Consider the following 23,182-nt stretch of genomic DNA (forward strand, 5'->3'; position numbering starts at 1 on the left):
GGGCTAGGTGTTTCCTGACCGAGTGAGTAGTTGAGGGTGGAGGCCAGCTGGGGTTACTTGGACACCGAGATCCCGGAGCCCCAGGATGTTGTGACGGTTTGTGGGGTGGCGAGGCAAGACGTTCAGAAAGCCTGGAAACTCCAGGGCGTGCGGTCACCGTGGTGAGGCAGCTGACATAGCGTGGCCCACATCCGCCTGTCTGTGGAGGTGGGGGTTGTTGGCAGAGAAGGGAACTGCCCCCCCAGGAGTGAGGAAGCTCGCTTGAGGTCACACAGCGGGAACAGGATGCAGGTCCACAGATGCCGTAGCTCAGACCCGCGGCCAGGAGCGGGGGCGGAGGAGCCAGCCTGCCGCACGGGCCCTCTGTGTGGCCCAGGGGATGTCCCAGGTCCGCGGCGTGGCTGCCTTCTTGCTCCTCCCGCACCCGGGCGTCTGTGGCACTGAGCCGGGCAGCTGGGGGACGTCAGTGGCAGCGGGGGCGAGGCCGGGAGGGCTGGAAGCAAACCGCTTCCCGAAATAGCTCCGATAAGCACAGGGCGGGAGGGCCAGCCAGGCCCCGGTCTGCCTCGTCCCTCCGTCCCTCCTCGGGAGGCTGTGTGGCCCAGGTCACGCCAGGGATGGGGAGGGGCAGCAGGCTCTTTGCCTTCTCAGGAGCCTTTGAGATGGTCACGGGTGGCATCTCGGGGCCTTTCTTCTGGAAACCTGAGGGCGGGCAGGTGGGATGGGGCCACAGCAACAACTGGGGACTGGCACCTCCGGGCCCAGAGGGCTCAAGCCCTTGGGGGTGGCCGCCAAGCCCCTGAGGCTCCTGGCCACCCTGATCCTGGGGACGTCCCAGGTGGAGGAGGGAAGGGAGCAGGTGTGGCTCCTCCTGAGGACCCCACCCCACCCCACCCCACTCCAGGCTGTGAGCGGGATCGCCTGTCCTTCGGCTTCTGTGAGACCCTCCGCCTGCTGGGCCGCTGCCAGCTGCCTGCCGTCCGCACCCAGTGCTGCCGCTCCTGCCCCCTACCAGGCCACGGGGTCCCCTCCCGCGGCCATCAGCGTGTCGCCCGCCGCTGACCCACTCCAGCCAGGCCAGGCTGCACGAACAGACCGTCCCAGACGCACGGACCTCATGCCCCAGTGCGGGCTGCACCCCAAAGGTGCTAACCCGGCCCGCTGATGGCGGGCTAGGGATCTCTCACCCCAAGAAAGGTATTTTTTTAACAGTCTGCAGAACGTTATTATTGTTATACATAAATGAGCACTATGGTTTCGAGCATGGCGTGACTTCCTCTTGGATTGGGAGAATTTCAGGTCAGACCCCCTGGTCTCTATCCTCCTGACTCACCACCCTTCACGTGCTCCTCGGGGAACCCCTAGAAGAGGTGCTTGGTGGCCTCCTTGGGAGGCCTCCTTGGGAGGTCTTCTGGCAGGAGTACAGCTTGGCAAAGGCGGGGGTGGGCGGGGGTCCTGGGCCACGCTCTTTCTGCCCCTTCAAGTCGCTCGCCCACCCCCCATGTCTCCACTCCAGGAGAGACCTGTGTTTCACAGTGAATGGGTCACACCCTCCCTCGAGCAGTAAGGCCCTCTGGTCTCCAGCAGGGGCTGTCCCCTGGGATGATCGCGATGGGGTCCGGGACGCCCTGTCTGGTTCCTGGATGATGGCGATGGGGTCCGGGACGCCCTGTCTGGTTCCTGGCCCTCGCCACTTCGGCTGTTACCTGCACCAGGGGGAGAGACGGGGTGCAGGTAGGAGCAGATGGGCGGCCACATCCTTCCTGGTCCCCGCTTGTCCCTTTCCCACATCTCCATGTTCAGAGACAGATTTGGGGGGGGGGGGGCTCCTGCCCCGCCAACCCCAGCTGCTGGGCTCCTGTGACGCTGACCCGTGACCTAACACCTGCCCACCAGAGCCCCCTTCTTGCCGGACAGACCTAGGTCCACGGAGGCAGGCGTGAACAGCAGATGGCAGGTGGGCACCGGGTGCTCTGGGGAGTATTCTGGGCTCGAACCAGGAATGAGGCGGCTGGGGGGGGGGGGCGGGCGGCCCAGCTGCTCCTCCAGGAAGTGGCCTGGGTAGGCTCCAACCCTTACCTCTGGCTAGGAGTCTTGAACTTGACCCTCTTACACGGTGCTCACAAGCCCTACTCCTGGAGAGTGTAGACCCCTTCTTCACGTGGGGGACACCGAGGCTGAGAGAGGCCCCGGCCCCCCGCCCCGTGCACACCGGGGGACACCGCATTCAGTTCCACGGCATGTGCCGTTCACGGCGGTCCTTAGGCCGCGGTAGCGAGGGCCACGCGGCCACTTGTGCATCAGAGGCTGAAGCCACCAGCAGGCGTCTGTCACGGGGACCGGTCCCTACGTGGAAGGCACGGAGGGAGAGGTGCCCAGCCGCTCCCCGGCTTCCCGTTCTCCGCACACAGCACCCTTCCGGTGACACCCCTTCGCCGCCGGCTGCAGAGCCCCGCCCGCTCTGCGTGGGTCTGGCCCAAGCCCCCTTCCACCTGAGCTCTGGGCTGCCCCCAGCAGGAAGACGGCTTTGGCAGAGCTAGTCACTCTGAGGTCACTTCAGGAAAGCGAGTCACGGGGGCTTGAGAGAGTCCCAGGATCCTGCGCTGGGGGAGGGGCAGCAGGCTTCCTTCCTGTGTTTGCAGCAGCTCTGGGGACCCACGCTCTGTGACGGCCTCCGTACGGGCGCCTGACCCACACCGAGCAGGGGCGAGAGCCAGAGGGCACGGCCCGGGGGTCCCAGTGCCGGCTCCGCTCCCGCTGCTGTGGCCGCAGGAACCCCCAGCCTCACAGAGTCTGACCTGGAGACTCTCAGCGGGCCCTCGTCTGCTCTGTCCGGGAACCCTCCCTGGAGCCCCCTCCCCCACACCGTGGAAAGACATTTGGTCTTAATCATTGTGGTGTGTTTTTCCGATGATGGGGGCTGAGGGGGATGGTGTCCCCGGTGGCAGCCGAGCGGTCAGCCCAGACGAGAGGCAAACAACCCATGACTCAGGCGGGGCACGGCACAGCTGTGACCCGGGGGGCTGCTCCAGACCCAGGGCGGCTCCCGGCCGAGGCCCCCCCATTTGCCAGCTCGGCCTCGGCTGCCGGGGCTGCACCGCTGACCGAGGCGAGGCGTCTCGTCCCACACACCCCGAAAGAGCAAACCAAGGGCACGGACCTAAACACCCTGCTGGCAGGTCGGGGAGGCCCCTGTCCCCCCTAAGCCCTGGGGTGAGCCCCATCACAAGTGATTATAACCACATTTCAAACCACAATGTTATACAAATTAGTAGTTTATTTGGCTTTTTAGTAGGACCGTTCCAAAGTTTAACTGGAAGACGAGCACAGAAGCTGCAGAGACATGAAGGAAAGTCACCTGCCAGCAGCCCCCCTGCCGGCACCCCCCCCCCCTCCCCAGGCTGGCCGCCGCCCAGGGCACCCGGGGAAGACCACGCGGCACAAAGCCAAGGGTGGGGATTTGTGCAATACACACGTTTAGCTTCAAAAAGGAAAACGCGCTGGCTATCTGCCTAGAATATTTCCTATATTGATACAATGGAGGAGAATCCAGTCTCGGTCCAGCCCCAGCGGGTGCCGGACAGCTGTCCGCGTGGCCGCAAGTGACCAGGGAGGTGCTGCCCGGGGAAGCGGCCCCAGCATGAGCCAGAGGCGGGATGCCCGGGGCCCAGGAGTGGGGAGCCACGTCGTGCTCAGGTTTATACACAAATACAGGGAGCCGTACACAAGACTCGTTATATAAAATAGACGTAAGTCATCTAGAAAAACCTCGATACAAAGTCTATAAAAATATAAACTGTAGTGAAAAAATATACAAAAGTATTAACATGTTCAACCCATGAAACAAAAACACATCCACGTGCAAGCTGGCAGGTGCCCCCCCCCCCCCCGCGTTGAGGGAATCCCCTTGGCCACGGTACGCGCGTTTGGGCCAGAAGCGTCGCCACGAGACCCAGCCTGCAGGGGCCCTGGGCTGGTGCTGAGGCTGCCCCATCGGGACGCTGCCCGCCCGGTGGAGGGGGCAGGAGAGGCGGCCGTTCCGGGCCCTGTGGTTCTGGAGCGACGGCCCCATCCTGTCCCGTCCGGACACCCGGAGGCCAGCACCCCTGGCCCGTTGCCCCGACCCCTCGGCTTTCACACCAACTTCCGGCCTCGGATGACTGCCTGGAGGCAGCAGCACAGCCCGGCCAGCCGCTCCCTGAAACCACGACTCCAGCCACATACAGCGGGAACCTGGGCCCGACCCACGTTTTTAAGATGCATCTTTCTGGGGCAAGACGGACAAAACCAGCGGCACCGTCACCTCCGGGAAATCGATCCGGAAACTACGGTCTGATCCGGCCGCACATCCTCACCGCTGTCCCCAGGCCGGCAGCTGCGTGGGGGCCAGGGCAGGGGGTCCGCGAACGGCAGTGAGGACGCCACCAGCCGCTCCCAGGAAACGAACAATGGTGCAACGTGTCTGATACCCGAAAATCAAGTCAACCAACCTACGGACGGAAACTCGGTCCGTGGAGATGCGGACCCGGCTTGGACCCTGCTCACCGCTGGCGACGGGACATCCCTACTTGGGAAAAAAGCGCTTCAAATTCCATCGGTTCAGCACTCAGGCTGCATCGAACACATCAACTAAGGGCTGTTTCCAACTTCTCCAGGTAGTGTAAAAATCCCACTTGAAGTCATTTCTTTCCTATTTGAGCAATACTGTGCCAGGAAACGGTGTCACACGTCCGCGTCAGGGACGGTCCTCGCTGTGATAAGGCAGAAGTCCGCTTCCTTGGGCAAAGCCTCTCTCCGGGGCTTCAAACAGCTAGCGCTCCGTCTCCGGAGCGGCCTGGGCGGCGTGACCCCCACGGCCTCGGGGATGAACAAGGACGCCGCCAGAGCGGATGCCCGTGGGCAGCACTGGGGAGGGGACCCGAGCGGCGCCCCAAGCCCCGGCAGCTGCCTCCCCCCACACCAGCAGGTGGAGGAGACCTCGACCGTCACCTGGAACCTGCACCACGGCCCTGCCCTGTCCCCTCTACCGAGGCCCCAGGGCAGGGCCTGCTTTGCGGGACAGCTCCCTCCACAGAAGGACCTCACAGAGATCTGCGCCAGGCAGAGGGCAGGCTGAGGGCAGGCGAGCCCAAGCTGGTGCCCAGGAGGGAGTGAGGGCTGTCTGGAAAGCCAGGCCCTTCGCTGCTTGAAATGCTGTGCACGGAAGGGCCAGTGCCGTTCCAGAGTTGAGGCAAGGCCGCCTGCCCGCAGGGAAGGTGTGTGGGTTTTCTACAGGCCGCTTCTGAGCGTGGGACGCACTTGCTTTTCTAGGAAAGGCCCCTCTTCACTACCCTCGTGCCCCCGGAGCAGCCACACTGTGGCCCGGGAGTGCGCGAAGCACAGTGTGGCTGCTCGGCCGGCGGAGGCCCTCGGCTGCACCGCGTGCAAGAGGAGCGAGACAGGGAGGCGCCCGGGACGGGGTCCCGAGGGCACGAGCCAATGACCCACCCAGCTGACACGTGCTGTAAACAGGGCCCGGAAAACATCCAGCCAGTTCACCTGGGGGCGCGCGCAGCCACGCGCCACGGCACGGAAGACAGTTGTAAACGGGACAAACCCCACCGCGAGTGGAGAGGAGAAAGTGCGGCGTGGCCCTGGATGTCTGCCCGGCAGATCTCCAGAGACCATGGGCGTTACATTCGGGCTTTTAAAGGAGCAGAGACGTCTCCGCGGTCACCCTTTGGCACACTTTGGTTGTGAGGGCAAGAGCAGCATCGTGGGGGGTGGGGACGGGGGACTCAGGTGTCCTCCTCATCGCTGACCAGCTCACCCTTATCAGGGCTGGCGTCCCGTTCGCGCAGGAAGTCCTCCCGGATGGCCTCCAGCTCCGTCAGTTCCAGCCGGACCTTCTCCAGGTGGTAGGTGCGCCGGTTCCGGATCTGGCGCAGGGGGAACGGGTTCAGGTCCCCGAAGGAGATACTGATCAGTTTCCTGGAAGGACACAGGACAGGGACGGAGCGTCAGCAGGGCAGGACACGGGATGGGACCCCAGCGGGTGTATCGCCTGGAGGCCAGCCCTTCTCACGCACAGGCTACGGGGCTGGCCCTGGGCCACGGCCTGGGCTCAGACACGCGCTCGCTGTGTTGTGGGGCAGGTGACGTCCCTTCCCTTTCCGGTTTCTGATTCCTCGTCGAAAGGCTGGGATACGTTAGTGACCTTCCTGAGGTCTGGGGTCACCAGAGCTGCCACCACAACACGCACACAAGGACGGCGCCTGGCACTTGCCTGTGACTGCAGGGCCGGCGAGCCTGAGCCCGAGCCTTCGGGACCAGCAGAAGGATGGCCCGGAGGGCCGTCTCGGGCCTGACCAGGGAGCAGCGGATACCCAGGCCCCCCTGACGGGCACCGTCATACCCAGGAGCCACACAACGAGGCTCGAACACGTCTGCAGACAGATGTGGACTCTATGGGTTTCCTACTATCCTGGGATCAAGGCACTGATTTACAGTAAACGGTTTAAAATCACAGAAACGGGGCTGTAGCTGCTGGCCAGTGGTTTAGTAAGATCAGAATGAGAAGGTGCCCCAGGGCCCGGGGCCGGGTGCAGCCCCTGATTCGTCCAGTCCAGGGGCTTGTCTTCCCAGCCACAGGGCCCTGGCGCACCTCCAGACCCAGGAGAGGCTGTGAGGACAGAGCCAGCGGCCACGGGTGGCCTGCCACCATCCACCCACGTGGGCTGCCTTGATAGAAGTTTATTCTAGAAGGTGTAATGTTAAGGGAGGGTGTAGCCTTTGGCATTTCTCCCTACTGAATTTCCAAACACCTACTCCTTAGCCGGACTCCAGAGGACTCCCTGTGTGAGGTCGAAGGTCAGGAAGGCCACCTTCAAATGCCAAGCTTCCCAGGCTGTTCTAGAACACGGGCAGGTGGGAGAACAGGACAGGCCTCCACACAGCCGTGCCTCCTACTGGGCCCTGCCGGCCGGGGCCGCAGGGGTCTGTGAACGGAAACGTGAGCCCAGACCCGGGACCCAGGGCCACACGACCAGCTCCTTTTCCTACAGCCACGAGTCGCAGACTCCACGCACCTGAGAGCCGGCCTCCAGCCCCCTCTATGGGAGGCAAACAACACGAGGTTATTTTCACAGAGCCTCTGGTGGGACCGTGCTGCCGGGGCCTGTTAGCCCAGCGGGCAGGGCAGAACACTCCGCTCTGCGGCCCGGTCAGGAGATGAGAGCTATCCCATGGTCAGCCCAGGCTGAAGGCCCCAGGGGCCCCGACTCGAGACCGGTTTAATCCGTTGACCCGCTGTCTCCTGAGCACGCGGGACGCAGCACCCGCGCCCTCCTTTCTTACGGAGCCGCTCGGTTATGTGGAATTGCTCCCCTGGACCCGCCAGCCTGGGGAGCCGAGTGAAACACCCGGGTCGCCACCCGGCCACGGGGACGGAGTTTCTGAGGCCGACGGCCGGGCGGCTGTGCCCGAGGCCGCTCACGAGGTGGCGCTGCAGAGCCTGCGGGAGGCGCTGCCGGGAGGGTGGGGGGGCACATCCTGCAGCCTGGGCCCGAAGGGAGGTTAGGGGACCCTGACCTGATGGAAGGGTGGCGCACGCTCTCGGCCTGCTCTCTCTCAGGCTTTGCTCCCTGGCTTTTCATTTGGCGAAACCGAGGCCACTACCGCCGACACGTCAAGCTGCCTGAAAATCCTTACAAACCGCGATGCCTTCTGGGCTGTCGGGCGTGGCCTCAGCCATCAGCCCCTTTGCTCGCAGCGTCCCCTCCCCGGGACCTGGGCCCAGCCCCTGCCCCAGAGCCCTCCTGCGGCCGGGCTCCCCCAGCGCCGGTGCCCTGAGGGCCTGCGGCTTCTCGCGGGGCCAGCCAAGAAGAGGGGCACCTGCCAGCTTACTGGGGGGCCCTGCGGGCTTTCAAGCAGGTTGTGACACATCAGTGGACGAGAAACCCACGTGGTGAATCATGACAAGCGTTTTGTAACAGGAAGTTAGAAACCTCAACATCTAACACAGGCCTTTAGCAAGAACCACAAACATTTCAACAAACCGTTTCACTTCTATACACTGTGGCACGGGCAGTTCACGTTCTGATATGAAACGGTCTTATGAGCTACAGTCCAAAAAGTCTGAGGGGCGCCTGGGGGGCTCAGTCGGTTAAGCGTCCGACTTTGGCTCAGGTCACGATCTGGCAGTCTGTGAGTTCGAGCCCTGTATCGGGCTCTGCGCTGACGCCGCGGAGCCTGCTTCGGACCCTCTCTCTCTTCCTCTGCCCCTCCCCTTGCTTGCATTCTTTCTCTCAGAAATAATTTAAAAACTAATCTGAAAACGTATGTGAGCCACAGACGCTTCTCTGCGGAAAAACTCATGGCTTCCTCACGGGTAGACAAACCTGACACGGAACACGGTCATGTGCAGGGAAAGGCGGCCCTGTACCACATGGGCAGCAGTGAACTGTACCCCACCTTGGCCGTGGGAGCCCCTGGCGAGTCCCCAGGGCAGCCGCCAAACGCGGTCGGGGGCACACGCACAACACGGACACGATCCGCTGAGGCCTGGGGCCCGGGCCAGAAGCCCGGGGTTCCCCAAGCTCCGCTTCCTGTTCCACGCTCTAGTCTACCCCCTCCGCCCCCCACCCCCCTTCCCCAGGCCCCGGGTCTCCTCTCCGGTGCCAGCCCTCCTGTCTTCCCGACACTTGGGGCATGAAGCCCGTCCTGCTCCGCCACGGCCCCAGACCCGCTGCCTCTCACCTCCACTCCTCAGGACCCCTTTGCCCAGGACACCCTCTCCTTGGGGTCCCCCCGGCCCCGCTCACCCCCACCTTTCCCCTGCACTTGTCCCATCTGGGCTCCCCCCACGGCAGCCCTGAGCCTGTCACGCCAGTGGTCTCCCCTAGGTTTTTCACGTGAGATGTCCGTCCTCGGTCACCGTGGCCCCCGTGCCCCGGACGCTCAGTAAAGGCTCGCTGGACAAATAAAGATGCTGCTTTGCTGCTGGGACTGATGTTCATTGGGGAAAAAATAAACTGTCCTCTATCCTCCCCCCGCCCCTCCCCATCACTGGAGGCCACCTGGTGTCCCCAGCCTGTCCCCACCCTTTCCTCGGGAAGCAGGGACCAGCGCTCCCGCTCTCGCCACGCCCCCCGCCCCCAAGGACGCACCTGGCGTCGAGGACAGTGCGCGTGAAGTGACGGAGATACTTGAAAATGGACATGGAGTCCTGCAACCTCAGGATCTCCTCCTCCTTGTATTTAAAAAGAGCCAGGGCAAAGCGGAAAATGACCTGTGGGCGGGACAGAGACACCTGTGAGCAGAGGCACACCTGGGCCCGGCCGGGGCGGGCCTGTGACCCCGGCCTGTGACCCCGGCCCCACGGCGGCCCCTCACGCACCCGGGCAGCTGGCCACCACCGCGCTGCCCAGAAACCCGGCGAACAGACCCACCTTTGGTCCCTCATAGAGGAAGGAGTCCCAGATCTTAAAGAGGACGTCACTCACGACGCTGTCCACGAACACCACCAGAAACCAGTTGAACGTGATGAGGGTGTAGTCGACTTTGTGCTGTTCCAGGTGGCTGTGCAGACGGGGTAGCTTCTCGCTCAGGAGGTCTCTGAACACCCGCTGGTCCACCTGGGGAGGGGTCGGAGGCGGAGGAGTGGGTGCGCTCGGCCACGCCGCCTGAGCCGCGCACGGGGGACCTCACGCCCGCAGGCGCGCCCACCCCCGGGCCTGAAACCCACTCGTGTGCCCCAAACACCCAAGAGCGCAGGCCGCTATGATCCGCTACTGAGCCGGGAGAAGAGTCGGCCCGGCCGCTGCACGCGAGACCTAGGGTATATGGGTCACAACCGAGTCCCAGGCCCAAGAGTTACTGTGACAGCAGCACAGCCGTCCCACAGATGTCACAGGGCGCGAAGCACTGCCTGCACCTGGCAGCGGCTGCCGCCCCAGGACACCTGCACAGACCGCTCCAGGGCACGCGAGGGCGCCACGTGATGCAGCCGGTGCGTGCTCCCCTAGAGGGGTCTCCCCGGAAGCCTCGCCCCTCTCGGTGGGCAGGGTCAGCACCACCCGCTAAAGACCGCGCCTGCGCATTTGAACGACGGCGCCGGGACAGCACGCGCCTGAGGCCGGGGCTCGGGCCAGTGCTGGCCACCTTCAGGGGCTAAAGGTGGGCAACGGAGGACAGCAGACTGTGGGACGTGACCCTGGGATGAGTGACCACCGGACAAGTGACCACATAACGAGTGACTGCGGGACGAGTGACCCCAGGACGAGTGTCCACGGGACGAGTGACCGCGGAATGAGTGACCATGGGATGAGTGCGGGACAAGCGCCCCCAGAACGAGTGTCTGTGGGACAAGTGCCCACGGGATGAGTGGCCCTGGGACGAGTGACCACGGGACAAGTGACCCCAGAATGAGTGACCGTGGGACGAGCGACCATGGAACGAGTGACCACGGAAAGAGTGACCATGGAACGAGTGACCACGGGATGAGAGCAGGACAAGTGCCCCCAGAACGAGTGTCTGCGGGACAAGTGCCCCCAGGACGAGTGACCACAGGACAAGTGACCATGGAATGAGTGACCGCGGGATAAGTGACCCCGGGATGAGTGACCACGGCACAAGTGACCCCAGAATGAGTGACCGCAGAACGAGTGACCACGGAACGAGTGACCACGGGATGAATGCGGGACAAGTGACCGCGGAATGAGTGACCACGGGATGAGTGAAGGGCAAGTGCCCCCAGAACGAGGAACCGCGGGATGAGTGACGGGAACAGACTCCTTCTGCCAGGAGGGGTAGGGCTGGGCTGAAGAGGAGGGGCGAGAAGCCACCCCCACGGTGCGAGAAGCGCCCCGTATCCGTCGGGCGGCAGGCGGCACCTCGCGCTCGAGGCTGTCCAGGCGCAGAGGGCCGGGTGCGGAGCAGCTGGCAGCAAGCACCGCTCGACCTGTGTTCAGCCCCAGCCCCGCCGGCTTGGGAGGTGGCGGGGCGCGGGGGGGAAGGAACGCGCCGGGGGACACCGGGGGACACCAGGGGACGGGGTCCTCGGCGCCGGCCGGGTCCTGGTGCACAGCGGATGGAACGATGGAGAAGGCGCGAGCAGCCGGCAGGGATTTGGGAAGCAGGGCGCTGTGGGGGCAGAGGGGCACACGAGCTGTCCCCGCTTCAGGGCGGCCCACGCGGTGACCCCTGTAGGACACATACAGTCCACGCACGCACTGCCCCGAGGGGACGCAGCAGCCACCGAACGGGGCAACTCGCCGGAGCCGTGACGCGAAGCAGACAGGACACCTCACGCCCCCGACGCCCATACCTAAGGGGAGGTGGGGGAGGAGCAAAAAGGGAGCGCATCAAAATGCCAACCGTGGTCTCCCTGGTAGAGTAACGCGGTTTTCATCCTGCTCTTACCGTCTTTCTGTGTCACCTGCTTGCTCCTCGGGAGCTTCTGCGACTTTCTCAGTTGGGGAGAGAGTCTCTTCAGTTTACGATTCCCTTTCCGGGACAACACGAGGCACAGTTCATCTCAAATCCACATACTTAAGATAGGTTTTTCCCTTCCGCCTGTTGTAACTGCGAGTTTTTTTTAATTCTGAACATTATGACAGACCCTTAAAGCATCGTCTGAATCTGACGTCAAGCACTCCACAGGAGGGGAGGCTGACGCTCATCTGACAGATGTGGAAACTGGGGCACGGGGCCGCGCCCCACAGGGGGGAGGGCCTGGCTCAAGGGAACCAAGACAAAGGCTCCTTCCTGACGCGGGAGTAAGTTTCGGAGTAAGACCTTCTCCTTCTGAAACACAGTCATCTGAGACTTTGAGTCTCTGAAGCTACCGGCTCCCGGGTGTCTGTGATACACGGGACATTACTTACCGGCCCCCTCACTCCCACAAAACAGTGACTGCTGCCTGTTAACGGCTCACTTCCCAGTTTATACACTGGCGAAACTAGCCTCTCGGTCGCTTAGCAGACTGAGGCGGTCACCGGAGGACCAGATGACTCTCCTGGGATCACTGGGCCCAGAGCCCAGGCCCTGCTCTCCTCCCCGGCCTTCCAGGAGGAGTGGACAGAGGTCCAGACCCCAGCCTGGGCCTTGGTGGTAGCTCCTCGGGCAAGGTGCTTAGCGTCTCTGAGCTCCGCTGGTCTCCCAGGGAGGAGGGGGGCCGTGATGCCCGCATCCGGATGGTTTTGTGCAGATGCGAGGGGGGCTCGCTAAGTGCCCCCGGCCGGAGAGCTCGCTCACACACCCTCCGCGCTCACCGTGCCGCGTGCCCGCGATATCGAAGTGAACGTCAGGGCCGCTGACCAGCTACAGGACCAGCAGGCACACGGGGAGGGTCCCGTCAGACAAGCGCTGTCCCCGAGGCCCCGGACCAGAGCAGCGGGCGGCCCCAGAGGGGCAGGACGCAGCACCGAGGAAGCGGTGCTCAGCGCCCAGAGCAGGTGCTCCCCAGGATGCAGGCAGGGCAACGGTGACCTAGGGAGTCACGTCTTCACCCGAGGTCAGGGCGTGACCGGCGAGCAGGTGTTCCGTCACAAGGGGGCACGGCTGACCCCAGGAGTGACAGTTATACAGGAAGGCAGGGCACCCTGACAAGGGTCAGGGGTCAAGGGGGAGCAGGGATGAGAGCCACCAGGCAGGCGGCAATGATCAGAAGCTAACCGCAGGGATGCAGGGGGCGAGAAATGAGGGGGAGTCCAGGCTGGTGGACTAGCGGGCGCAGAGGGCAGGCAGTGACAGAGGCCACGACGAGGACCCGGTCTGAAGGCAGACGTGCAGACCTAAAGCAAAACTCAGGCAGGGGCCAGCCAGGCGGACAGAGCCTACTCCCAGTATTTACAACCGAGACCCTGAGGGATTTTACCCAGGAAAGTCACACAGCGACAGAGAAGCTGAGAAGCCAGGCGGCTGCTGGTGGCCCAGAGGCAAGGGCAGGAAGTCACCCCCAGACTGGAACAGGGAGGTCCCTCCCGCACGGGGGCGGGGAGGGGGGACAGTAGACAGGAGTGGGCACCGCGGAGGAGTCAGACCCACTGACGGGCGGGGCCCATGATGAGCGGGGAGAGGACTACCCTCAGTCCCCTCCTGCCACCCGCCTATCCCCCGCCGGTGCCTCTGCTGGCCTCCGCAGGGCCGTGAAGGTCAGGCCTACGAGCAGGATTGCTAGTTGGGGAGCAGGGACGGCGGCCCCAGCCCAGCCCAGGGCTGCTCTGGAGCCAGAACTGCCCCCGAGGAGACAAGCCTGGGCTCTCCCGCCCCTTCGTCCTCGGGCGCCGGGTGTTGTGGGCATGTCTCCCGCCAGGGGGGTGACTGCCAGCCCCGCTGCCTGCTCCCAGGAAGGAAGTGACCACGGCAGAGCCCCGATGCAGCCTGTCGGCACGAGACACAGGTCTGTCACAGGGGTCCCTGCTGGCCTGGCCGAGACTTCCTGAGAACCACATGGCCATCTGGGACCCGTCCCACTCGAGCCACCTTCCTGTCCCTGGTCTGGGGGCTCCCCCGCCTCCCTGCTCCCTCCCTGGTCCTTCACAGGTGCCCCCCCCTCAGAAATCTCTGGCTTGCCTACTCCTGCCCCCGGACTCCCCAGGAAGGCTGCACCGGGGAGAGGGCATGGCTATGGCGGGGGGGGGGGGGGGGGACGACACAGCTTGTGCTGGGGAGAGAGCAGGGCTATGGGGGGGGCTACCTGGGCCCAGGGAGGGAGACAGCAGGGGTGGGGGGGGTTGGGGGGGGGGGGGTGGACAGCTGTGCCCGGTGGGACTTTCCCCGCCCGGTCACACTCAGCCAGGCCCGGGGTCTGCAGCACGCCCTCCTCCTACGTCTGTTTCAAGGCTCAGCACGCACGGGAGCCCCTCCCCCACCGAAGTTTAATTCACCACGTGTCGGCTGGACTCTCCAGGCCGCTGGCTGACACGCGGTGTTTCTAGCCGTACCTGGGACCCCAGCAGCGTCTTGGTGTAATAGTCTCGAGGCATGAAAACTTCCACTATGGTGACCAGACACCAGAACGCGTCTTCTTGCTCCAGGTACAGGAGGGCCACCGCCACCAACCTGTAAACAGACGGACGGCAAGGTGAGGGCCGGCACCCCGCACACCGGGGCCCGGGCTACACGGCTGGCCAGCCGCAACGCGCCGTCTGCTTACACAGCCGCGGCCATCTCCGGTCCCCCAACAAAGAACAAGCAACTTCCTGCACGAGCAACACATCTGTCCTTTTCTTTCTTTTTTAAGTCCTCTCTGCCCCCAATGTGGGGCTCAACCTCACGACCCCGAGATCAAGAGTCACGTGTTCCACCAACTGAGCCAGCCGGGTGCCCCAAGTGAGGCACGTCCGACTCTGGATTTCAGCTCACGTCATGACTGCATGGTTCATGGGTTCGAGACCCGTGTTGGGCTCTGTGCTGACAGCACAGGGCCTGCTTGGGATTCATTCTCTCTCTCTCTCTCTCTCTCCCTCCCTCCCTCCCTCTGCCCCTTCCCCCTCTCAAAATAAACACTAAGATAAATGATGTTTGAGAAGCAAAGGTACTGCTCCCGCCAACCCTTTCATTTGGTTTTCGTTTAAGGATGCTGAAATTCTTTCCCAACGATCAACCAGCCTCATTAAAAAAAAAATGCTTAGCTGATGCAGCTCTTTTGTGCGCAGAGAGTCCAGAGGTGAGTGTACGATGGGTTACAGACAACCACTCCGACGGGCTTTGAGAAGGAGCCGCGGCCACGGTGTGCGTGCACGTGGGGGCAGGAGCCTGAACAACGGTTAGCTTGCTCGTAAAGGAAACCTGGGTTCAGCCGTTACACTGTCCCCAGTCACGGACCTGTCCGGTGATCCCAGGCTTGGCTCCCGGTAGGCATTCAGGCAGGATCCGGACACAGAGCAACGAGGAAAAAAGCCCTTCTCTCCGCATCTGGAATCCAAGCGCCTCTGCTCTGACGGCTTCTGTGCCTCGCTTACGGGAAACCCTAACCCTACTTCTCCGAGGCTGGTTGTGGTCTTTTTCTTCCTCACCTAAAATTACGATGGATTCACCTCGAATTAAGACCTCGAAACGAGGGACGTGGGGTCGGCGGAAGGGGATGCCTCAGGCAGGCCTGAGCGCACGGGCCGCAGGAAGCTGGCCGCGGCAGGGACGGACAGGAGAGACAGCAAGCCCACAGCACCCAAAGGTGTGGGGAGCGGGGCCAGGGGTCTGCAGTCAGCACAGCCCGCAGGACGTCACCTTAACCAAGTTTCAAGAGGGCAGACCTGGATCACTCACAAAAGGCCAACGTTCTTCTACCCGAGTTCTGGGTGAGTCTCAGGAGGCACATGTGAAATATTTGGGGGAAAACCCCAATAAAACGGTTAAAGTTAAGAGGCCCTGAGGGTGATGGGGTGCAGACGATGGGGGCAATTCTCCGGAAGTTTTACTGTGGAAGAGGAGGTTCCACGGCAGCGCCAGACGAACGGGGCGCCGGCATCGCCCCCAAACAGGCGTGCCGGAGGGATCCGCTGGCCTTCAGAGGGTTGTGGCTTCCGGAAGCCGTTAGACTGGGTGTTCCACGTGAATCGTGGATTCAAAGAGAGTTAAACCGTTCCTTACATGGCATCCCGTTTACAGCTTTTTTTCTTTTAACGGGGGCGCCAAGGGGCAGCCGAACCCATCACTTTCGGGGCACAGACGGCATATCCGTCCTCCCCACCACAGAGGCAGGTGACTTCCTGGGAACTGCCTAGTGGGAACACGCCAGCTGGAACCTTCCTTCTGCAGCACGGCCACTCAGACACAAACACGCGGCCCTTACTGGAGGTCAGTATCTGGCACGGAGGGGGAGTCAGGGCCTGTGAGCGGCCAGAATTAACCGTCAGCATCCACAACTCAACGCGTGCGCTTGGCTTACGGCAAAACTCCTAACTCACGCGAGCACACGCAGCTTCTTCACGCTTCAACGTATCTCCCGCTCCCGCTGCACGGGCAGCGCATCACTGGACGAGCGCAGGGCCAGCGAGTGCAGAAAGCACGTCAGCCACAGACACCAGGCACCGAGCAGCCACGGCACGCAGCCCCCTGCGGCGCGGACCCCGGGGCCTCCGGTGGCCTCGTCCCGCCCTAGCCCGGCTCCGAATGAGGAGCGACGAGGTGGGCGGCCTCCCAGCGTCCTCCGCCTATGGGAGCAGGGATGTGCGTGAGACCCGCAGACTCTCGTCCACAGGTGCCAGGTTCCAGCCAGCCGCAGAACCATCTGGGGCAACTTCTCAACTCACGAAGACGCTGGATGAGCGAGGAATGGCCACCAGCATCCGCTTCGTGCGTCATGAGCGTAAAATCGTATACAATTATAATTGAAAGTATAGTGAGATCAAACTTCTGGTCAAACCCCGAACCTCGTGAGGAACCAGAACGAGAAACGTAGTCGCTTCAGATAACGTGAATTTGGCAGCGGTATTGTTTTCGTATTTTACTTTTTTCAAGTTTGTTCGTTTCAAGAGAGAGACGGACAGAGATCCCGAGCGACGGAGGAGCAGAGAGAGATGGAGAGAGAATCCCGAATAGGTTCTGAGCGGTCAGCACAGAGCCCAACACGGGGCCTGAACTCACGAACAGGGAGATGGTGAGCTGAGCCGAAACCAAGAGTCGGCTGCTCAAGGGACCGAGCCGGCGGGCGCCCCGGGGGACGCTGCGTCACTCGACCTAGCTGACCGCAACGTCCCCGCAGGGGAGGGGCCCGTCCCGGCCGGTGGGGCTCGCAGGAGCGGCGTGGGGCCGACACCCACCTATTCAGACCCTGGCAGTAGCCGATGTCCGGGTTCCGCCAGGAGAAGGCCAGCAGGACGTTGCGAAGCTTCTGTATGCCCTCCGAGGTGGGGGAGGAGTAGTGCTTGTTGTTGGGCAGGGTCCGCAGCAGGTCGAGCTCGATCTGCTTGGAGGCCGGGTTCTGCTTCTCCAGCGCCTTCTGGAGCAGCGTCTGGAAGTACCCGGGCTCGGTGCTGCCCTTGAACTTCCGGGTGTGGAGGTCGACGCACCACTTCCACACCTTGGAACGGTGCTCGTGCGGGATGCCCGCCCGGATCAGGTTCTTCAGCTCCGGAGAGCACGCCATCTCCCGGTTCATCGTGCTCGCGAAGTAGTTTTCCCACTTGACGCCGGTGGACACTTCCTGGTTTTCTGTGAGGTGCAGCGTCTTCAGGTCCAGCGCGCGGACCTTGGCCACCAGTTTCTCCTCCTCGTCGTCCTCTGGGACGGTCCTGAACCCGTAGATGTCGTACTCACTGTTGAGAAAACAGGAGGAAGATAAAACGACGTGACTTCCACAAAAACGGCACGACAGCAGAGAGAGCCGGCCACGCGCGCGTGGCCCCGTGACCCGGGCCCCGGCGCTGGAGCATCCAGGAGAGACCGGACTTCTCCGTAAACGGGGTCAGGACGACCGGCTGTCTGCGCAGGGGCAAGTTAGACCAGACCTCTTCTCGATACCAAGAGAGAAAGGGAATCCGAGCACAGCGGAAGACGCCGGCGTTACTGGGAGATTCGGCCGCACGCGGGTGTGTACATCACACCTGGACGGACGGGAAACTTTTGTGTTGGAAAAGCGTCGTTTAAAAAAGCGGAAGGACGAGGGAGAAAACATCTGTGTGGATATCAGGGACGTGGAAGGCAGGACAGTGGCCCCAAGGACGTCAAACCCCAGGGCCTCACACCCGTGACGAGGTCACCTCACAAAAGGCATTCACGGCGGGGAGCTCACCCCGGGTGTTCCAGGGGCCAGCGTGTGCACAGGAGCCCTTCACGGTGGGGGTCAAAGGAGAGGGGCCGCGTGGCCCACTGTCGCCGGCTGCGGAAGGAAGCGGGGGCCGGAGCCCAGGGGCGCAGCGGCCTCCAGAAGCAGGGGCTGAACGCCACGCCCGGCGGCCCGGGGAATGCGTGCTGCCGACCATCCCGTGACCATGTGCCTCAGGGAAGGAGTGCAGCCCAGGACACGTCGGCCGCCGGCAGAAGCCTAAGTGCGGCGTCGGAAGCCACGAAGCGTGCGGCGACCCGCCAGGCCGGCCACGGGAAAACCAGCACGCGGGCCTTCCGTGCCCTGCTGCTCCGGAAACCCGCCCCGGCGCGGCTGCAGCTGTATTCCCTGCAGGTCGGGGATCCCCCTTCCAGTCCACACCCGGCAGGACGGGAGCTCGCACACAGACAGGCAGACACACGAACCACGCGTTCGCCCGCCTCATCTGGTAAAGGGAGCACGGAAGGAACCACGAGGGGAAGGAATAAAGACACCGAGGTCCGGGCACCACACGTCCCCCGCTACCGGAAAGGTACACAAGGCAAGAACGAAATGCCCGGGAGCCACACGTATCCCCCCGTGCGATTTCAGGAAGTTAACACTGAAGGCAGGCAGTTGCGAAAACACAGAACACGGTGGGATTCGCATATTAAAAAGTGTCATCAGGGGCGCCTGGGTGGCTCGGTCGGTTGAGCCAGATCTGACTCTGGATTTTGGCTCAGGTCGTGATCTCGCGGTTCGCGGGTTCGAGCCCCGCGTCGTGCTCTGCGCTGACAGCGCGGAGCCTGCTTGGGATCCCCTCTCTCCCCCTCCCTCTCTGCCCCTCCCTCTCTGCCCCTCCCTGGCGCATGTGCACACCCAGACACACTTCCTCTCTCCAAGTAAATACACTTACGAAAGAGGGCCATCAGTTAGAAGTTAGAAACGCATCCTAGAGTGTTTTAAGGTGAAAAGACAAAGCGTGTGGCATTTGCCTTAAAGTAACTGCAGGAAAAAACCTTGGGGGAGGGGAAGACGAAACCAGACTGGCCAAACACTGGTAACTGCTGACAGTACGCGTGGGGTGTTGCTGGCCGTCACTTTGTAGGCTCGAAATTTTCATCAAGTAAAAACGGGTCCGTGCGTACAGTCAGCGTTCTAGTTACAGGCGGTTCGAACACGTGCGATGTACACAGCGAGGGCCCAAGGGCACACGAGGGAGGAAGGACGGGGTCTCCAGAGCCGCCAGCCGGGGTGCCGTCCGCGGGCCCTGTCCTTGCCCCCAGGCACCGTGACCTTGGCCAGCACGTCTCCCCCACAGCCTCAGCCTCCTGTGCGGCACGAGGGTACACGCACCCGCCTCGCCGAGAGCCCGCACGGCTCCTGGCACACAGGCCTCGGCAGCGCGGGTGCCGCGCGCTTGAGCCCAGACGCGGGGAGGCCGTGCTGACCGGGCTTCGCCGGGGCGGGAGGCGCGAGGCCCCTGCAGCAGGGCCGTCCCGGGGCGGCCAGCGGGGGAGACAGGAGGAGGCGGGACTGAATCTGTGGTTTCTCCGCGCCCAACATCTCAACGGATCTCATTTTTCAGAAAGTACTACTTAAGGACCCCCCAGGGGGAGAGCCGGCACGGGCTTGCAGGCTCCGCCGTTTTCTGACATGTGCGACACTGTGCGTGTCCGAGCGTGTCCACGGCACACGTCGGAGCCTCAGGGGGTGCTGGGCCGCCGAGCCAGGCCACCCAAGCGTTTTCCCCACTCGGGGGGCCCCTGTGCTCCCAGACGCAGTGACGGCTGTCACGTTCACGCTGCCTTTCCCGCCACAATGCCATCGGGTGCAGCTGTGTCTCGGGACGGGGCGCCTACTCCCCGGGACACGGCCTCGCGTCCCGTCCCCCGCGAACGGCCGCTGTGGCGGCAGCGGGGGGCCTCGGGAGGGGGGCCCACCACCCGCCAGCACCTTCACCTGACGAGACGAGGCTTCGCGAACGCCTGCTCCGGCTGCTCTGGGCCCTCCACCTGCAGAGCGTCCTCCAGCAGCTGGGCTATGACCTCGCGGGAGGGCCCCTGCTCCTCCGAGCACACGGGCGTCTTCATTTCTTGCAGCAGAATCAGGTATTTGCTCTCTATCTGGCAGAGCTTGGCTTCCAGGCTGGAATACTACAGACAGCGCGGGGGTTACCTCCGTCCCAACCGACGTGGGATACACAACCCTCAGGTACGTCAGGCGGCCAACGAACGACGAGCCCCCAGCTACCAGGAGGAGAGGCGGGGGACCGTGTGGAGGACAGGAGATTAATTTATGTCACCGGCCACCCGTCACGTCCCCTCCCTTCCGGGGCTCCGGCACCAAGGACCCGATGCCAACACCCACATGGGTCCTGGACGGCCGAAGGGAGCAGCAGGAACCAGGGCACGAGCCGGTTCCTGAGGTCATGTCGTGTCCCTGGCATGTGGGCCATGAGCAGGCGCCCGTGTGGCACCCACACTTTCCCAGGACCCTGTGCCTGGGACCAGCTCCCGTCCGCCGCCGCCTCAGACAAGACAGACACCAAGGAGAACACGCAAGCACAGGTCGGGGGACGCGGTGACGGCTGTCACGTTCACGCTGCCTTTCCCGCCACAATGCCATCAGACTCTCGCACCGCCACCATTGGGCTGGCAGCGAGGTGTTCTTCCCCTTCCCCGTTTACAGGTGGGAAATCGATCCCCACAACAGCTAAAATCACAATCCAAGGAGCCTTCCTCTGGGGGCCTCAGAATAGGATTTAAGCTTTTCTGTGAATCCCGTCATACGTGCAGATGGGACACACCGGGGCGCCTCAGATGAGACCAAGCGCCCAGCACTCTGCGCTCCCAACGTTTCAGACACGATTCGGGGTCGTGACCGCACCCCCACCGGCAGCAGGACAGGGTTGCGGGCACCCGCTTCCGGAAGGCTCTGAGTCCCCCGCCACCAGGACACAGAGCCGCGCCCGACCCACCTTGGCCATCAGATCCCGCTCCCTCCTTTCTGCGTTCCTCCGCAGCGCCGAGAGCTCCAGAATTTCCTTGTTGAGAAACTTATTCTGGGTTTTATACCCCTGGAGGCTGTCCTGTTGGAAGAGAAAACCCGTCGATTCACACCAGCTGAAGGCTGATTATTCTACATAATTAATATCCCGCCCTTGCAATCAAACGGTCCCGCTGAATTAGTGCTGACACCCCGACCACCGCCGCGGCCACCGGGACCCACGTCCCCGCTCTGTGCAGACGCCTACCTGCGCTCACGTCCCTCACGCTCCATTCTTTCCCAAGCAGAGAGACAGCACACTTTCTGCGGGTGCTCGTTTTTACTCACCCACTTTGCACACCGCACACGCCCTCAACTAGAGACCCACACCTGCAACCGACAGTGGGTGAGGCGCTCCGGAGGGCGCGTCCCCCCCGCGTCCACGTGGAAGACGTCAAACCCTGGCCAAGCTGGAAGGGAAGTACAGCGAACCCAACATACCCTTCACCTAAATTCACCAATGGTTAATGTTTGCTGCATCTGCCGTGTTTTAAGAGGCCTCACGGGCCGGCGACAAGCTCTACCAAACGTGGGGACACGTTTGGCTCTGGCCTTGAAGCCTGAGGACAGGAAGCCCGAGCTTGGACACGTGCCGCCGAGCGCAGCCCTTCATCAGTGTGCTTCTCCCGCTCTGCCGGGGCTCCCGGGGAGGCTCCGGCCCCTCGGCCTTGGCCACAGCCGCAGGAAAATTCGGGGGCCGGCTGGGAGTGGCCAGGGAAGCCGCGGGCTCCTGGACCCTCACGGGACAGAAGCCAGGGCCGTTCCCCGAGACGTGCCCCAGGCTGGACATCGCCGCGGGGCTGGCGGCCCATAACCACCCTAAAACCCACAGAGAAAATGACGTTTCCGTGATCCCTTCAATCGCTAACATTTGTGGGGCGCTTGCTGGGGATTATGGGTCAGCATGACACTCCTGATCTGCCTGCACCACGACAACTGCTGGGCAGCCGTCCCCAGGTCTCCGCTGCCCAGGTGAAGACGGAGCCTCGGGGCCGGGATCCGGCCTCTGAGAGCCAGGCCGCTGGACTCCGGGCCACTGGCCACGCCTGACTGATACGCGCACACCTTCTGAGTCCGTGGGACCACGTGTCACGACAGGCCCGCGAGACACCTAAGTCTAGCCCCACAGAAGGCCCCGATCCCCTTCGCGGCCTCAGTCTCGCCCTCCCGGTGGGTGAGAGCTGCTGGCGGCAGATGGAGGAGAGGGAGTGCCGGGCCAAGCGCAGCACGCGCCCGAGCCCGACGGACCGAGGCCGAGTGACACAAGGGGGTGGGTGACAGCAGGAGAGCAGACTAACGGTGTCTTCCTTGGGAGGGCCTGACTGTTCATCACAAGGACGGTCTCCCTACGGTGACGATCACAGCAGGGAAGCCCCGTGAGGCACCAGGAGCCCGATCCCCGCGAGACCCCCGAGGGGAGGGCCGGGTCTCAGGTGAACACACTGGGCAGAGCAGGGGCCCAACCCGCCGTGGGGGGGCTCACAGGAGCCACAGCTGGGCTTGAACACAGGCCAGGTCTGGCTCCAGAGCAGCGTCCAGACCACCGCGAGTGCCGGCCCACGTCTCCTCCCCGCTGCTCACCTTCACTGCAGCTGTGGTTCTGCCTCTGTCTCTGCTTTCAAGCCACACTGGGGGCCGCGGGGGCGGGGGGCGGGGTGGGGAGGGACACACCGTGAGCTTCCGGCAGAGCGCAGAGCCCGGCGCGTGGCCGGACAAACGAACAAGGCCGCGAGCGTGAAGGCCCACGCGGAAGGAGCAAATCGCAGGAAGGAGGACAGGGCGGCACAAGGGGATGGGGACACAGTCACAGGACGGGCAGCCCCAAGTCACAGCGAGGACAGCGCCCACCGAGCCAGGCTACGGTGCTGGACAAAGCAGGGATCGACCTACTCCGGGCACAGAATTACGGAGCCACGGAAAAGGTCTGGAAGGAAGTACGGGAAAGATAAAGTCCCTAAATTCTAGGCTGGAAAGCTATGACGACCTACGTTTACTCCCTCCTCAAAATACCCCGGAAAGTGACCCTGTCTGTATCAGACCGATGAGAAGAGCTCGCAGGTTCCAAACAGCACAAACCTGCAGGCTGCAGACACAGACTCTTGACTGAGAAACCCAGAAATGATGGTGACAGTGACATGACAGAGTGCCGCCGACACACACAGACGGTCCCCCACAAGGACGTTTAAACTCGGGGACAAGGGAAGCAATCAGCGTGGGAACCACGCAGCATTAAGTGCTGGAGGACACAGAGGACAGCAAGTCCCTTCTTGCATCCACAACCCCTCACGCTGCGTTCCATTCCTGCAGTGCCACTGGAGAGCCGCGCAGGTGAGCGTGTGGGGCCGGAGAGCCAGCGCAAGGGAGAGGGTGTGGGGCCGGAGAGCCAGCGCAGGGGAGAGGGTGTGG

General features: G+C 63.2%; 2 protein-coding genes across 9 annotated transcripts in view; one reads left to right on the plus strand and one right to left on the minus strand.

Annotated features, from left to right (window-relative positions):
• Positions 1-1,264, plus strand: part of ADAMTS7 (ADAM metallopeptidase with thrombospondin type 1 motif 7) — a 49,052-nt gene extending 47,788 nt beyond the window's left edge. The window contains 1 exon segment of the mRNA XM_049614183.1: positions 446-1,264. Coding sequence (XP_049470140.1) covers positions 446-1,062 — 617 coding nt within the window. The 3' untranslated portion in view covers positions 1,063-1,264.
• Positions 1,265-1,357: 93 nt separating this feature from the next.
• The window catches only part of TBC1D2B (TBC1 domain family member 2B), a 65,755-nt gene continuing 43,930 nt past the window's right edge, over positions 1,358-23,182 (minus strand). For 6 of the 8 annotated variants that reach the window (XM_049614395.1, XM_049614392.1, XM_049614399.1 and 3 more), the window contains 7 exons: positions 20,709-20,819; positions 19,691-19,884; positions 16,746-17,240; positions 13,926-14,043; positions 9,429-9,614; positions 9,147-9,268; positions 3,273-5,970 (listed from right to left, as the gene is read on the minus strand). In XM_049614395.1, the coding sequence (XP_049470352.1) occupies positions 5,778-5,970; positions 9,147-9,268; positions 9,429-9,614; positions 13,926-14,043; positions 16,746-17,240; positions 19,691-19,884; positions 20,709-20,819 (1,419 nt within the window). In that variant the 3' untranslated portion in view covers positions 3,273-5,777. Of the gene's footprint in view, positions 5,971-9,146; positions 9,269-9,428; positions 9,615-13,925; positions 14,044-16,745; positions 17,241-19,690; positions 19,885-20,708; positions 20,820-23,182 lie in introns of all 8 variants that reach the window. The other 2 variants (XM_049614401.1, XM_049614400.1) reach the window with 2 other exon arrangements.

The sequence above is a fragment of the Panthera uncia genome (genome assembly GCF_023721935.1).
Source record: "Panthera uncia isolate 11264 chromosome B3 unlocalized genomic scaffold, Puncia_PCG_1.0 HiC_scaffold_2, whole genome shotgun sequence".
NCBI lineage: Eukaryota > Metazoa > Chordata > Mammalia > Carnivora > Felidae > Panthera > Panthera uncia.